This window comes from Pygoscelis adeliae, unplaced genomic scaffold, assembly GCF_000699105.1.
Source record: "Pygoscelis adeliae isolate BGI_AS28 unplaced genomic scaffold, ASM69910v1 Scaffold166, whole genome shotgun sequence".
NCBI classification, from domain to species: Eukaryota; Metazoa; Chordata; class Aves; order Sphenisciformes; family Spheniscidae; genus Pygoscelis; species Pygoscelis adeliae.
The window spans coordinates 6057357-6073727 of record NW_008825156.1 but is presented as its reverse complement, the minus strand read 5'-3'; the positions used below and the strand labels follow the sequence as shown (position 1 = coordinate 6073727).

General features: G+C 38.5%; 2 protein-coding genes across 2 annotated transcripts in view; both read left to right on the top strand.

Annotated features, from left to right (window-relative positions):
• DENND5A (DENN/MADD domain containing 5A) overlaps positions 1–12505 on the top strand; it is a 52089-nt gene extending 39584 nt beyond the window's left edge. The window contains exons 17-24 of the mRNA XM_009328621.1: positions 2078–2199; positions 4149–4294; positions 4876–4994; positions 6192–6373; positions 7768–7850; positions 9135–9258; positions 9842–10010; positions 10719–12505. Of these exons, the coding sequence (XP_009326896.1) occupies positions 2078–2199; positions 4149–4294; positions 4876–4994; positions 6192–6373; positions 7768–7850; positions 9135–9258; positions 9842–10010; positions 10719–10902 (1129 nt within the window). The 3' untranslated portion in view covers positions 10903–12505. The remainder of the gene's footprint in view (positions 1–2077; positions 2200–4148; positions 4295–4875; positions 4995–6191; positions 6374–7767; positions 7851–9134; positions 9259–9841; positions 10011–10718) is intronic.
• Positions 12506–16031: 3526 nt separating this feature from the next.
• Positions 16032–16371, top strand: part of SCUBE2 (signal peptide, CUB domain, EGF-like 2) — a 45999-nt gene continuing 45659 nt past the window's right edge. Inside the window, exon 1 of the mRNA XM_009328620.1 lies at positions 16032–16044. Within this exon, the coding sequence (XP_009326895.1) occupies positions 16032–16044 (13 nt within the window). The remainder of the gene's footprint in view (positions 16045–16371) is intronic.

The window sequence follows — 16371 nt, the reverse complement described above, 5'->3', positions numbered from 1 at the left end:
TAAAAAAACCTAACTCTCTTAACACTGGCCAATACCCTGTTTGTCTATCAGACAGATTCTGATTCTCTAGAACAGAGTGAGACAGCAGCAAAAATATGTTTAAAATGGAAGTGACAAGCAAAAGAGCAACTTGGATAGGAATGACATCAATTCTTTGTAATCTTTTGTGCTTTGTGCTGCATATTTAGATATCCTACTTCAAGAAAGGTGTTCTAGGCAGCATGGATTTAGAGTGTGCTCTGTTTGTTTTTAGAGGAAGCAGTGTCAAGTTCAGTGAGGTACTAAAGTAATTGTGCAACTTCTGCCATTTTACGGTTACCATGATTGTGTGTTGTTCTTTTTTGAAACAACTGTTAGATATTTTAATTAACCCATTCTCTTCACTTGGCATTTGCTAAAAAATATAAGAAAACTGAAACATGTTTGGTTTCTTTCTAGTCTGCAAAGGAACCAGAGTTAGGGAACAGAAGGAAATAACATAGCTTCGCTCCCCCGAAACCTTTATGTGCACAAGTAAACTGAGAAACCTTACACTTTGAAAAGGCAGGACAGCACATACCCTTGTGGACAGGCTGTCTAAACATGTGGTTCAGATTGTTCAGATGAAATGTGGACACGGTCACCCATGAGACCTTTGTGGGTTTGCTACTCTTGTGGCTACAGGCAGGTTATGTTGATTTAAGGCTCAGTATCTTTATTTCCGTTGAATGTTTCCTGTCAATCTCTAGTGTTTTGTTTGTTATGTAAGTGAGAATACGTGTGTGGGCTAATCATCATTGATTTGTTTTGCAAATTTCTGGCTTGTGAGTCACTTGCTGACTTTTTTTTGTAATTATATATTTTTTTGTAAAATACCTGAAATTGAGGTGAATTGTCAGGATGCCCTCCTGTCAGGAACAATCTATCCATGGCTGTGTCAGCATTTCTAACACCTAATTCACGCATTCATGATGTTTTGAATATTGCTCTAGTGTCAGTTGGTTTTTGATGCATCTTGGCATGCTCTTCATTTATGATTATTTACCAGCACTGGTATTATTTATTGGTTGCATAATTAACCATATATTATTATATTATATAAAATTATATAAATATTTAATTATTAATATATAATAAAATAATTAACCATTAATTATTGGTTGCATAATAGTGGTGATTGCTACATACAAGTGAGTAACTGAGTATTTTCCCATCAAAATTTGCACTTCAAAAGATTGAGGTTGTAAATTATTTTCAGGGTTTCTCAGTTGCAAGTCTTGCAGTGTTAAATTCTCTAATGTATTTGAGTAATTTCAATAAGTATATAAGATTGTTTCCATTTACAGTGTGTTCTTCTGCATAGACATTAGTGTCTCCACTAGTGAGAGAAAGCTACTGAGCTACATCTTTTGATATTTCCACTTAAAAGAAGTTGCAGTCATAGCAAAGAGTTTGCAACCCAGTAAAAGGGAACAGTAGGACTTTAGGCCAACTTTGCCTGCTTATAATTTTAGTTATGTCAGCAGCTGGGTACTGTCAACACTGAAGCTATACCCTAGCTTAATGTGTGGGTGGTTGTAGGCCCTAGGTTATCACCTATAACCTAATACAAGCAGATAGCCCCAGTGTTTCCCCTAGTGTCCTTTGAAAACAGTCTTCTAACTGTCTTATGTGATGTGCTGGAGGACTCTCCCATGGCACCATTGCTCAGAAATAACTTACAAGGACTCTCGTGACTTCAGTTCTGTCATTTTACATGGGCAAAAGAAGTCAGAATTTTTTCCAAGAAAGTACAAAAGTCCTTTTTCCATCCTTTGAGGTGTTTTTGGGTGGGAGAAGTCGCTTAGACCACCCCAAACCTTGCTTTTGAGGAGTAGAAAATAGTGTGAAGTATTGGTCTGATGCACTTGGGAGACTTCAGACTTGCAGAGTGTCAACATATCTTGGCACACTAAATACTGTTGGCTCTACCAGTATCACCTGCTGTTTGTAATTGCTTGCATATTCTTCATAGTTTACCTAACAAATATTCCAAATAGAAAACATTTCACTGAAAGCATCTTGTTACTATGACAGATTATTTGTTTTGCTTTGTCAGAAAACTCTACAAGCGTTATGCATTCCTCCGCTGTGATGATGAGAAAGAACAATTCTTATATCATCTCCTGTCATTCAATGCTGTTGATTACTTTTGCTTTACCAATGTTTTCACAACAATCTGTAAGTATTTGCTTTCCCTGGAACTCTGATTTCCAGATTTGGTTGAGTCCTTATCCAAAATTCTAAACAACTATGAGCAACATGCCTTAATGTAATTGTTCTGCTTTCTTTCTGGTGTCCATCTGCATATCCTGTATCACTATTTCTATGATCCTCTCTGGTGGGCAGTAGTGTCTCTCTCTGTGTCACTAAAGGCTTTTGTTTCTAACTTGGTATATACGGGCAGCTTTAATCCTTTTAGTTGGGGGAGGGTTCTCAACAGAAAATTTTGTGGTGGGCTCGTTTGCATCATGCTAAACAAGAACAGTATGGATTGTTCATTATCAAGGTAAGAATATTGACTTAACACATGCTCGGAATTAAAAAGAAAACAAAAAAACTTTCCCCTTTTCATGCTCAGCCTACTTTGCTGCATGCCTGTCTCTGAGTTTGGGATGACAATGAAATGCCTGTTGAGGGCTGCATCAGAACTCTGCAACATGTTGAAGTACTTTTTTTTTTTTTTTTTTTTTTTTTAGATGCCCTTGAGTAACTTTTAACCTGTTGATGCTGGTGCTTAAGTGTTATGTTATGCTCTGGTGTTAGAGTTCTCATGCATTTGTGTGCCTGCTGCCACAAGACCTCACTAGTAAGACAGAATAAGGAAAGACTTTAGCAAGGCTTATAAAATTGGGGGTGGGTTTGTGTGAAAGGACCCCTCTGGTGTCATGGTAGGAGCTACTCTTGATGGTATGTTATGATCCATATTTGTGTGTATGAAAGACAAAGCAAGCAGATGTCTAAGCAAAATACTTTTTGGTCTTGTTGTGGGCAAGTTCTGGACAATGCTAAAAATCTGGTCTGCTGAATGCAGTTAAATTGTCACTTACTTTAAGACTATCAGCACAGAAAATAAAAAAGGAAACATTTTAATTCATTCTTAAATGCTACGAGCATCAAGCTTTTAAGAAAATCCAACCACCAAATGCTTTCTTGAGGGCACTGACAGCTGAGGAGAAATGTATTAAATGCCTCAGCTGAAAAGCCCTAACTATAATCCATTTATGCACTATAAAAGAAAGGCAGATCGCCAAGAAACACAATGACCATTCAGATAATTGGATTTTGTTATAAAAGTTTGGTTAATAGGGGGCTGTGCATGAGATGCTAGGCGATTGAAGAGCACATGCATTTCTTCAGGAGCACGTGCCTCCTGAGTCAGAGAAGGGGCTGTAACTCAGGTGATACTATGTTGAATTAGTCACTGGTAAACCAAGGGACCAGAAAGCATTTGAGCATGTGTGTGGTGCCAGTTGGAGGGGGAAGAAAGTTTTGTTCTTTTTAAAATCAAGAAGTCTTACAGTTAGCAAAACTAAGAGAAACAGAGAAACTTGCAGCATTATAATGTATTTCCACTGAATTTGTTCAGCCACAGTAGTGAATGCTGCTACAAGCAAGTCCTGCGAACAAAGTCTTCAGTTAGTAATAGGAATTGGTATTAGTTGTGTAGTGTGCATACATGCACACACAAAAGCAGGCAGTTAGGAGTTGAGCATTGAGTTGCATGCTGAGCTGCAGTGTAGTCCTGGATACATGAATTTTCTGTCTTTACTTCCTTGTCTCTAAGCTGGGGACAAGTAACCATCTTCATGACAAGTTTTGAGGCTGGTAAATGAAAAATTATTATACCCATGTGAAGGCGTTATTCCATCCATATTTCTTTTTTCGTTTGACAGTGTTTTGCTCTCAGCTCTGCTTCTTAATGACTGCTATGTGTACACTTCCTGATTGTCAATCAGTGCTTAGTATGCAAATGTTAGCATGATTAAATAGCAGCTCTGATGTTGTTTTAACATTTCATGGTACTGCAGTATTATTTTATGACTTATCTTTTCCCCCTCTCTTCATTAAAGAGGTTACGTAATTATCCTTCTTCATTTTTGAAGTGTTATTTCTTCTTGTGTTTGCAGTGATACCATACCATATATTGATTGTTCCTAGCAAGAAACTTGGTGGCTCAATGTTTACAGCCAATCCTTGGATCTGTATATCGGGAGAACTGGGTGAAACAGGAGTCCTGCAGATTCCCAGGAATATATTAGAAATGACTTTTGAGGTTTGTATTGCTTGATACAAAAAATGCTTTGGATGTTCTGTTTCTCCAGTTTTAAATTCTCCCATTGCTGTACCATCTTGCCATACATTTCATATCTTTAGTCTATATGGCTAGTTGCAAATACTTCTTGTGCCAAGAAGTAAGTATTAAGCAAACTTAATCTATATTTAATAACATGCAGAGCAAAATGACTGACAAATCCTTAGTGCAAGGATGGACAAAACTGCCTTTATATTACAACTTTGTGCTGTAATGGTGGGAGGTGTCATATCCTCTTCTGTTGGAAACAAAGAAGTGATTCTGCTCTGATTTTTGTGTGTGTGCATGCATTGGGTAAAATTTAATTGAAAAATCTAGTTCAACTGATGTTCTCTCTGCTGATCAAAATAGTATTTAACAAAACAAGACAAACAAAAACAAATAAAGTAACCTACCCCTAAAAAGCCCAGAATCAATCATGCAGTCAGAAAAGGAGAAACACATTTCTGATTCCCTGTCTGAGCGTGTTCTCTAATAGTTTACTCCTCCAACATGCTGCTCTATTTCAGTTTACTCTGACAAACTCTTTATTTAATTTGCAGTGCCAGAACCTGGGAAAACTGACCACAGTGCAAATAGGACATGATAATTCAGGGCTGTATGCCAAGTGGCTAGTGGAATATGTTATGGTCAGAAATGAAATTACAGGGCATACTTACAAGTAAGTATCATCCTGACATTTCATGTTGGGTAAGTAGAATTTCTGCAGGGAACTGGCATAGTAGGGCTTGTTTGATTAGAAAGGTCTTACCTCCTAGAGCTCTGTGTCTACAGCTGCTGCTACCTGAAGGCATAGAAAGGTCATTTGGCTTCTGGCATTAAACAAGTTGTGATTCTTACAAAATTAAACAAGAGTTTTCAGTTTGCAGATGCTCATGTTTAGCCTCCAAACATTGGTGAAGAAGATCAGTTGACTGTTACACATCTTAAAATAATCTGCCTTGAGCCCAAGGAAGAAATAGCAAGTTAGAGCTTGCTGCTTATCAAATATCGGTAGTATTTTATATAAAGCCTGAGTGCTCTAGGTGTTATAGAGAGATCTTTGGACACAGGCTGGAACACAAGGGCTTATGAGTGTTAGAAACCTGTGTTTGCATAGTGAAAGTAAAGGAACGAGATTTACAGTAAGAATTAAATTTATTTGTGTTAGGTACAGCATAGTTTGATGCCCTGTCCTTTGTTTAGAGAAACGGTCAGGCTCATGTTGATGACAAATTGACGGGTAAGTCCACTCGGTTCTCCATGCCAGTTGGTTTTAAACGAAGAGGCAAGATTCTATTTTTTGGGTGCTGTTCAGTTTTCTGATTAAGCTGATTAAACTGACATCAGCATTGGTTCATAGAAAGTGATAATGAGCAAGTGAGCACATGTGCTTTCTAGTATCTGATTTAATATCCCAATTTCAATAGATATATTGGTGTGTTTTGGCATTTGAGTATATGTTTGGGGTTTTTTTTTGTGGCTGGCCTGCTATGTAACATATTCAATGAAAGCATAGGTGTATTTCACCACCATTTATAGTGTCTAGTGGGTCTTCCCCTTCACCTCTTTTTTCCTCTGCAGCCCTCAAATCATGTGCTACATATAGGACACGACAAAATCCGCCACTGTTTTCTTTGCAGATCATCTAGTGTGACATTTAGCACAAACCTGGAACTGAAAAGCTGTTTTACTTTTGCTCCCTCTGCTGGCAAAAGCCAAAACCAAGACTTTGTTTATTTGTTGTTAGATGAGTGAGGTATTTCTAATAACTATACTAGCAGAATTTGGGTTTTACGCAACTGCAGTTGAAAGCCTTTGGCATGGAATTGAATCTGGGTTGAAGGACTTGATCCAAATATCTCTTTTATGTTCTTAGGTTTCCCTGTGGAAGGTGGCTTGGAAAGGGAATGGATGATGGCAGCTTAGAGAGGATCCTGGTGGGAGAGTTGCTGACTTCCCACACTGAGGTTGATGAGCGGCAGTGCCGAACCCCTCCTTTGCAGCAGTCACCGAGCATGATCAGAAGATTTGTCACTATATCGCCAAACAATAAGCCAAGTGAGTGGTGGGCTATGTCTTGTCTTGTACTGTTCTGCATCACCACCTGAGGAGAGCTGCTTGCAAACAGAGCTGTAGGTTTTCTTGTATTTTAGAGCTATAGCTCGGAGAGGACCTGTGAAACTCACTTAGCACAACCCTCTGCTCAAAGTCCAGCTAACTTTCGAGTTAAATCCTGAGCAACCTGTTCTATCTACTCAAGTTTTGAAAGTCTCCGAGGATGGAAGGAAGATGTCTCTGGACTCCTGACCCAGTGCTTAGCTGCCCTAGCAGTCTTTTCTGTATTCTTGTCCTTCATCTGTGGAATGAATGCTATGGAGGAAGGTAGAAATTTGCTGTCCTATCTATCCTTCATGAATGAAAAAGCTTGCTAGTGGACTTCAGTTTTCTATTGAGATCACTGTTCTGGGGTTGTCTTATGTCCTGGTTTCGGCAGGGATAGAGTTAATTTCCTTCCTAGTAGCTGGTACAGTGCTGTGTTTTGGATTTAGGATGAGAATAATGTTGATAACACACTGACGTTTTAGTTGTTGCTAAGTAGTGCTTACACTAGTCAAGGACTTTTCAGCTTCCCATGCTCTACAGACTGAGAAGGCTGCAGGTGCACAAGAAGCTGGGAGGGGGCACAGCCAAACTGGCCAAAGGGACATTCCATACCATGTGACGTCATGCTCAGTACATAAACTGGGGGAAGCTGGCCGGGGGGGCCGCTGCTCGGGGACTGGCTGGGCATCGGTCAGCGGGTGGTGAGCAATTGTGCTGTGCATCACTTGCTTTGTGTATTATTGTTATTTCAATTATTAAACTGTCTTTATCTCAACCCACGAGTTTTTCTCACTTGTGCTCTTCCAATTCTCTCCCCCATCCCACCGGGGGTGGGAAGGGAAGAGTGAGCGAGCGGCTGCGTGGTGCTCAGTTGCCGACTGAGGTTAAACCACAACATCTTATTCCTGATAAATCAGGTGGTTACTTTGCTCCCAAGCATGCTTGGGTTTACAGTGAAGCTATCCCAGGAAGTATTTCCAGGATGCCCAGATTTGGTGGTCCTAATCAAAGCACATTTCCTTTCCTTAGGTTTGGGCCCTGGTCTGAAAATGCACATAATATGTAAAAAACCTTTCCATCTGTTATTGTGTTGAAACACCACAGTGTTAACTTTGATATAAAAACAAACCATCTCCATTTCTACCTTTTCCACAGTAAATAAAAGTAGAATTGGATTTCTATTACCCACAGTCCAGCACCTTTTCACTAACAGTGTAGGTTATACTGCTTCATGCTTGTCGTTGGGTTTTTTTGTTTGTTTGTTTTTTGTGGTATGCCTTATCCCTCATGCACAGATACAATTTCTAAAGCTGTTACAGAGTGACTGGATATATTTTTCTATTTTGCAGAGTTAAATACTGGTCAGATACAAGAAGCTATTGGTGAAGCTGTCAATGGTATTGTCAAGCATTTCCACAAGCCAGAGAAGGAGGTGAGGAGTTGTATTGTCTGTGTAGTGGCACTCCTGTCTTAAAACTCTTATTAGTAAGCATTGTAGAATATATAACAAATAACTAAACTGAATGAACAGCCATCTGTTTGAAAATTCCTTAAGTGGAGCAAAAATAAGATACTGAGACTACACTGTTGGAATAGTATATCCTCAAGTACCTCAGTTTTGCTGCTAACTGGAGCATTCTGTTAATTTAAATGTTAACATTCTGTTATTGGAAATTGTGTTATTAGTCAAATTCTGCCAAGGATTCTACCTGTACCACTGTCAAGAGTGTTGCTCTCTGTTTAGTTTGTTCTGGATTAACTGACATTTTACATCTGCATTGAGTACTGGGTAGGTTTTTTGTCTCTTTTGCATTATCTTTGCTACTTAAAACATGAAAACCCATGGGCCACTTTAAAAAAACAAAAGAAACAAAACATACACCCCTACCCCCCCCATCCCCAAATGAAGCAGAAGTCCTGTCAAAGACTCTGGCGCACTTCTACATTATACATGTAATCATCTTAACTGACACAGCAGTTATTTCCTGAAACAAACTTAAGAAGCATGCCTCTGTCAAAGCATCAAAATCCAGCCCTTGTGAGCAGGAGTGGTGTAGAGCAGTGCTGACTCCTCTATGGATATCTCTTGAAAGTCATTAATTTTTTACAAGTCCTCCCATTCCTTCCATCTTTTCTAAGTTCAGTATAGCATGGCAAATTCATATACAGTATAATTCTGGTTGATGATCACATTTATACAATAATCTCAAGTGGTCATGCACTGGTTTTGCAAAATACAATTTACCATCATGTTCTGAAGAAGAATTTGGGTTTTTTTCTGAGGTTTAAAAATCGCATTAAATGTTGCTTTTGTTGATAACCAAACAATCTGAGCTACCTGCTACAATGGAGCTGTGATCTTTATTACTTCGTAGAAGAGGAAAATATTTTCTTAATTTTCTGTACAGTAGTTATTATTATAGGTAAAACGTGCTCATGATCTTTATCTTGGCTTTTTTGTGGCTTCATTTGATGACAATGAGACCCTGAGACTGCTTTCAGCCTCGTTCTTAGAGAGGTCAACAAATTTTTGAATGCTCAGGACTTGTGAGAGCTGGGCCATCCTGTCTGGAGCCACTGTTTGACAGTAGACTGTAACTTTGGGCATTGATTTATTTAAAAACTGGTTTCAGTAATAGATGCATGAGATGTTTTTGTGTCCCAGGCTTCCAAACTGAGATAATAAGTGTGTGTGCTTTCTGTGTGTGCTTGGCAGAGAGGCAGTCTGACGCTGTTGCTGTGTGGAGAAAGTGGACTTGTTTCAGCCCTTGAGCAAGTGTTTCAGCATGGATTTAAATCACCGAGACTCTTCAAAAACGTCTTTATTTGGGACTTTTTAGGTAAGTGGGAGGAAGACATACCAGAGCCTGCTTGTGTCTTCGAAATATATCCATTAGTGTGCCTTTTCATTGCCACTGTGTCTCAGCTGGTATGAACAGCGTCTTTCTTGGAGGCATCTCGGCGGCATCTCCTTATATCACTTTACTGTAGCATCTCAAAATTCAATAGATACTAGAACTTCTTTAGCTCTGTTCACATGGAGGGAAGTGGAATCCCAGTTTTAGCATGGGGAACACAGGACTGAATCAAACAGGAAAAAAAACAATGCCTAGACATAATTATTCTGGAAATTCATGGATGAGCTTTGAATCTAGGCCGTTCTACTTTAACTGTCCCCTCCATGACACAGACACTCATGCTGATTTGCCAACGGTCCGATACGGGCATCAGATAGCCTTATGGATTTGTAAGCTTGCTTATGGGGAAAGTGTTATACTGAGGTTGTACTAAATTTAATCATCTAAATTTGAAAGTCATAGTGCCTAATTATTTTATTCCAAGCACAGGAGAATGATACTTCAGCTATTTTAGGACTGCTATATGCACTGATGAAACTTTATTATCTCCCATCATTCTTTTAAGAAAAAGCACAAACATACTATGAGACCCTTGAGCAGAATGAAATGGTCCCAGAAGAGAACTGGCAGACAAGGGCCAGGAATTTCTGTCGCTTTATCACTGCTATCAATAACACCCCTAGAAACATTGGGAAGGATGGCAAGTTTCAGATGCTGGTGTGTCTTGGAGCCAGGTATAAAGAAACTTCTTTGTTGTTGTTGTTATTTTAATAAAATGAAAAGGATGTTGCGTATTAGTAAGATAAAGCCACACAACTGCTGGGTTGTGCAGTTTGACTATTACTTATACAGTTCTTTGATGTAACTAAAGAAGGATCAAGTGAACCATGCCCTGAGTTCTTAGGCGTGTGAAGTGTGGGAAATCTGAGATACAAAACTGAGTATCCCAAAGAGCTGAGCAGCTGAATCAAGAGAGAAAGGTAGTAGGCTGGTGTGAATAGCCTTCCTCATGTGCAGCTAGCAAGGTCGGAAGATAGAAACAGAAAACCATCCACTAGTGAGGCCTCTCCAGTTAATGGCTGTGTGAATTCCCCACCCTTCATCTACTCATTGTAGGAGATGGGTAGGAGGAAAGCTGGGACCATCAAGAAGCCTCTTGACACAAAGGCAATGGAGCAGGCTAGTGACTTTGGGCCTGCTTGGGACTTCCAGGCCCCCTGGGAACCGTATCTTTTGATGTGAGGGGTGGAAAGCCTAGCGTCTCTCACAGATGCTCCCTACTTAAACAAGTTCCACAGACAGTTACTCCCCCTACCCTGCCTTATAAAAAATATGCGGCGAAGGTGGTAGGTCTGTTTAGAAGGCAAAGAATAAAAATCATGTCAGTGAAAATGAGAAATTAACTTGGCTTTTTTTTTATTTCCACATTGCCACTTCGTCAGAGACCACCTTTTGCATCACTGGATCGCCCTGCTCACAGACTGCCCGATCACAGCACAGATGTATGAAGACACAGCGCTGATTAAGGATCATACTCTTGTGAATTCTTTGATTCGAGTGCTGCAGACCTTGCAGGAGTTCAACATTACGCTGGAGGCATCTCTTGTCAAAGGAATCGATATTTGACCTCTTGTCCCACAGGAAAAACTATCTTTTTAAAAAAAAAAAAAAAAGCAACAAGGAGTGAATCTCGTTAGTATGCAAAAGTTCTGTCTGCCAGTACATTGTATCGTGAACTTGTTCATGGCCCTAAAATCCAACTTTGACTTTTCTTGAAGGAAACTCCAAAAATAGTACAGGCAAATGGATAGAAGCTGTAAACTCAATGTAAAAAAGAGGATTTTGGTATAAATCTATTTTAGAGTTTATTTGCTGATTTGCTTTTTACACACTTTCATGTGAAAGAGATAGAGATGAGTATTGTGCAGCTTATTTTAAAGCTGCAGTATTTCCTTGCCATAGAAAATGTGCAGTGAGCCTTTCAGCATTCTGTGAACTTGCCTTCAGATATGCTGTATGTCATAGACCCCAATGTATACACTCCATTTCTGCTGAGAAGGTCATTCTATAGTTTTTAAACTAATATTTTATATATTAACATTATTACCAATGTTTGATTTTTAATGTATTGGGTCACGTTCTGCTTCAAGGGAACTACAAATCTGATGTGTGCTTTTTTTTTTTAATAGCTCCAAAGCACTGATTTGTCAACAAATAATTTTTTCCTTTATTTTTGTTGTCAGTATTATTTTTAGTGAAATCCAGGAGACTGAACCGTGAAATGTGCAGAGATCAAAGTAATATTTTTCATATTGGTATGTAATTGCACAGAAGAAATTAAGCGTGTTTTTTAACTGATGTTTTTTATTTATTTAACCTATCGTTGTGTTTTGTAAGTTTGTCTTTAAAAAAAAAATCTTCTATGATACAACTGGCTATATTATGTTGCAATTCAGAATTTACAGTGCAGCCCACTTAAATGAAAAACCTGGAATAACTGTTCATAACACAAAAATGTTTCTACTTGAACCAGCCTTTTGAAGTTTGGTATATGGTTGCTGCTGGTAATTCTCTTAACTGCTAATAAAGAGGGACATGAGTTCCCCAAATGCCAGATGACTAAATAAAGATGTTTATGCCCTGATGAAATAATGATGGTATACCTTACTAACAAATACAAGGATTTCTTAATTTTTCTGTAAAGACAGTAAGGCTTTTTCTTTTCCTTTTGAATGCAATGTGTCTTGGGTCCTGTTGTCACAGTCTGTTTCATTTGGGATGCTTTTGTTTTAGCAGAGAAAGCTTTAGTCCACTTCTACAGTAAAACACAAACATTTTGAAAGCTTAATTTATTGGAGATCTGGAACTTGGCAAATGCCTAAAGGTATCTCTGTTCATTTGAATCCTCTGATAAAAATCTCTTTGAAATGAATATGTGACTTAAGAACACGCTGATTTATCAGCATCACAAATTACTGTACAGAAATTCAGGGCTATGTATTTAAGAGGTCTCCACTGTATAAACTTATCTCAGTATTGTCTCTCTTTTGAGAAGCAGAGTCCGAGTTTTTCGGTTCATACAATGTTGTAGCACCTTTACCTACAGCTTAGTCACATCTTGTGATAGTTTTATTTCCATAATTTATAAGTATAGCACATGTATTAAATTTTTGACTATTTTACTTTTGTCCTATTTATTTCATTATTAAACTGAGAAGTTCCTTTGTCAGTACTTATCAGAGCAAGATTCTTTTTTGATTTCACAGTAGCATTAGGAAGATGCAAGGGCAATGTCCAAGCCACTCCTCATGCTGGGTGGGTGTGAATTCTTTCACAGTCTGGAGCTTACAGGAGCATTTCACAGAAGTATTTTGTGTGTGCAGGTTTGGTTTTGTTGTTTTTTTTTTTCCATCTTTGGAAGGCCAAAAATAAACCAGATGTACTTAATTCTAAGAATTTCATGTATTCAACTTAATATGTTGGGATAATCTTTATATGCTTTCCCCAATTTGTTTATTTATGTATTAATAATAGCAAAAAAAATTTTTTTACAGTGCTTTCAGCTATATTTAAGATGACTTTGCTAGACCTGTGTATTTCACAGGGAATATGTCTACGTAAGAAAGGAGGGCTGGATTAATTATTTTGACCTTAACAGATTAGTTGATCCTGTTAAAACTGTATCTCTCATAGTATTAAGTATGGATTAATTTTATCTTGCATGAGGTAATTAACCCTGAATTAAGTTGGTTTTTTTTTTTATTTTATTTTCTTTACACAAGTTCACCTAGTGTGGCATGATACCATTGGTTTAATGGATTGCTTTGGTGTGGATCTTTTTGGTCTCATTATGACAGTTAGCAATACCTGGGATGGACATAGGCTGGGGTTTGCTGGTTCCCACGTGGTGGGTTCTTTGGCTAGCACATGAAGATGCAGCTGTCCATCAGTGACAGCACCCTGTTGTGCTAGCTGTCCAGATGGAAAAGAAAGATGCAGAGGTCATCTTCCCTGCTTCTCAATTACTTTATTTGCACGGGAAAGACCACTTTGTGATAGACCCTTCCTGCTTCTCTCGGGGGGGGGGGGCTATGCTTAATCCCATTAGGATTCAAAGCATTTTTTGATATGGACTTCTGAGTCTGGAAGGATTTGCTCCACTGAAGAGCAGTAGAAGGTTCTGAAATGCAGCAGAAGAAATGTTGGTTTTGTTGGATCCAGAGACCACCAAGGAAGACTGAGATATTAAACGTAGCTCTGTGGTAGCCTGTGCTAGGGTTTTAGAAAGAGATTTGGCTGGCATATCTAAGAACAGTTCAGTCTGTAATAGCAGCCATAATCCCTACCGCTCTCCAGTGTTTACCACAAACTAACCTACTTCTTTCATTGATGTAGTCCCACGGAATAACGTTAGGATCCAGCATTTGCTTCTTCCATGCCATTCTGCTGAAGTGGATGAGTCTGTATAAGAACAAATGGTGTAGTCGGCATCTTTTATGCTTTAACTAGAGCTTTGTAAAATCCATCTCTCTTTTTAAAACTTGCATTGCATTTTTGTCAGAAATGAGCTATAGAATAATGCAATTGTAACTTTTTTCCCTGTTACTTTTCTAAAATAAGGGAGCAGGTTTGGTAGGTGCAGGTTAATGTGGCTAGGCTGTTAGGTTGGTTGGTTGTTTTTTTTGTAACAGTTAACGGGAAAAGATAATTTTTTTTTAACAGCAGACATGCATTCTGTAGAGAGAAATATAATGATAAAAAGTCATTCATAATGCAGTAAATATATAGTGCTAAATTGGCCAAACATGTTTACGGGCTGATACCTGATTTGAGGAAAAAAAGCAGGCTATCACCTCTCAATTATTTATGCTTCTTTGATTAACGCTATCACAGTTGATACAATGATACTTTATACAGAAGGAAAATGCAAATTAATAAAGACTTGTTTTAAATGTAATGAAATACTATGATGATAAGTTTATACAAAAAATAGCCTTTACCTGCCATAAACTAAACCATCTGACATTCTGTAGCTGAAAACATATTCATGAACTGAAGACTAGTCCACAACTTTTTCCATTATGAAGAGTATTTTTCAAATTGTTCAAATGGGACCTACTAGCCGGATGATCCATATTTTTGATGTGTTTTGAATTCATGAATATGTTAAGGTTTCTGCAGTGAAACTATTCAGAGTTAACTTTTTCTGTATATTGTCAAATGATTTTTGTCCATAGTGCAAGGTACTATAGGATACTTGAAAATACTTGAAGATATTGTACACGTACTTCACATCTTTGTAGTTCTTTATTTTATACCTAGAGATTAGCTGTTAAACTAAGATAAAGCATCAATACCTTATAAACTATATATTTTACTACATGGGGAAATCACTGGCTTGTTTTTTTTAAGGGTGGGCGTTGAAGTTTACATTATGATGACAAAACCAGGTACTGTTCGCCTTTTTTATTTTTCCTGTGACATTTCAATCCATTGGACATTAAATGTGAATTGGATATACAAAACAGTTTTACAGGTGTAGCTCATTTGCTGAATTGCAATAAAATTTGTCTTCTAACATGTGAAATAGCATTAATGTGCTATTTTCAAAAGCCTCTTATTATAATTTGGCTAATGGTCTTTTCTTCTTTGCCTGACTGCAGGTGTGTATGACATTTTAGAATCTGATTTCAGGAGATGTTTTTTGTACAGTTTTGTATCTAATCTGTTCAACTAAATGCCTGCCTCCCTCCCAGCACCAGTGTAGCCTTCTTGCAAGCACTTGTTGTCGGTCAGACTGCCATCAGTGGAAGAGCTGCTTACTCAGTAATCAGGGAATGGGGAGAACAGGAAGGCAAAGGGACTAATGCAGATCTTGGAAAGTATCTGTGAGTACACACACACATGTATGTGCTGCCATTTATATTAGCTTTTTTCCTACCTTAGAAAAACTTTTGATCCCAATAACCGAATTTGGTGGAGGTCTCCAAATTTTATGTTGTGAAAAATACAGTTAGTCACCTCTCTGTACCATGTACTCAACCTTTCTCTTTATGTGAGAGGATCCATACAGAGAAGCAGGAATTGTTGAAAATGTAACTATCTGATGCTTCAAATGTAAGGTTAAATGAGAAAATAGCGCTGTCCTTTATCTCTGACACTCTGACAACATCTGTGGCCCACATGCGTGCCCAAGCATTATTGCCTATATTGCTTGTTTCCTACTTTTTTTACCCCATCTTTGCTCAGGGTAAGATCTAACTTGACAGATAGTCCCAGGGGAGGAATTATTGGGTGGAGGGGTTGTACTGGCTCAAACGCAAAAGTATGGTTCCTTCCCTCTCCATTCATTCACTTTTTGAATTATTTGAAGTACATACCGATGTAGTGGAGCCCTGTATAATCTTGGTTCATTAGATACTGCTCTGCTTATCTCACCTTGAAACTGGTTCTGCCTGCCTTACTGTATATTAAATCTAGTTTTTAGATTTGAGTGGAGTAGTAAACAAATGTGAGCGCAACTCATTTGTGGTTATGCTTTTGTAACTTTCTGCTGCCTATGTCTTGAAAGTTTTATGTGTCAATTGTGTGAGAAGCAGGAAGACCAAGTCAGTTTTACTCACTTTCATCTCCTGCTTCATGCAAAATGCACTCTCCAGGACATCCCTGCTTGAGCAGGGGGGTTGGACAAGATGACCTCCAAAGGTCCCTTCCAACCTCAGTCACTCTGATTCTGCGGTTCCTCCCCACGTACCATGACAGGAACAGGTAAGAAGGCTGAAGGTCACTTCCCCCATGTGGTATGGTTTCTGTCATTCCTTAGTAGCCCAGCATCTGCAAAAAAGAGCTCATCCTTCAGGTGCGCTATTTTTCCTGTGTTTTAAGGAGCTGCCCACTCTTCTGTCAGCTATAGCCGGAGAGACTTGCTTATTCTTCTGACCCTGCGTGTTGGCAATGGCTAACTTCTGTTTTGACAAATTCCTGTTTTGAAGCTGACAAATATAGAAGGTAACTTTCTCAGCCTGGGAACAGTGTTCACGTTAGGACTATTCTGAAGTTGGTGGGGTTCACTCTGTGTCAAACTGTATGAGGTCA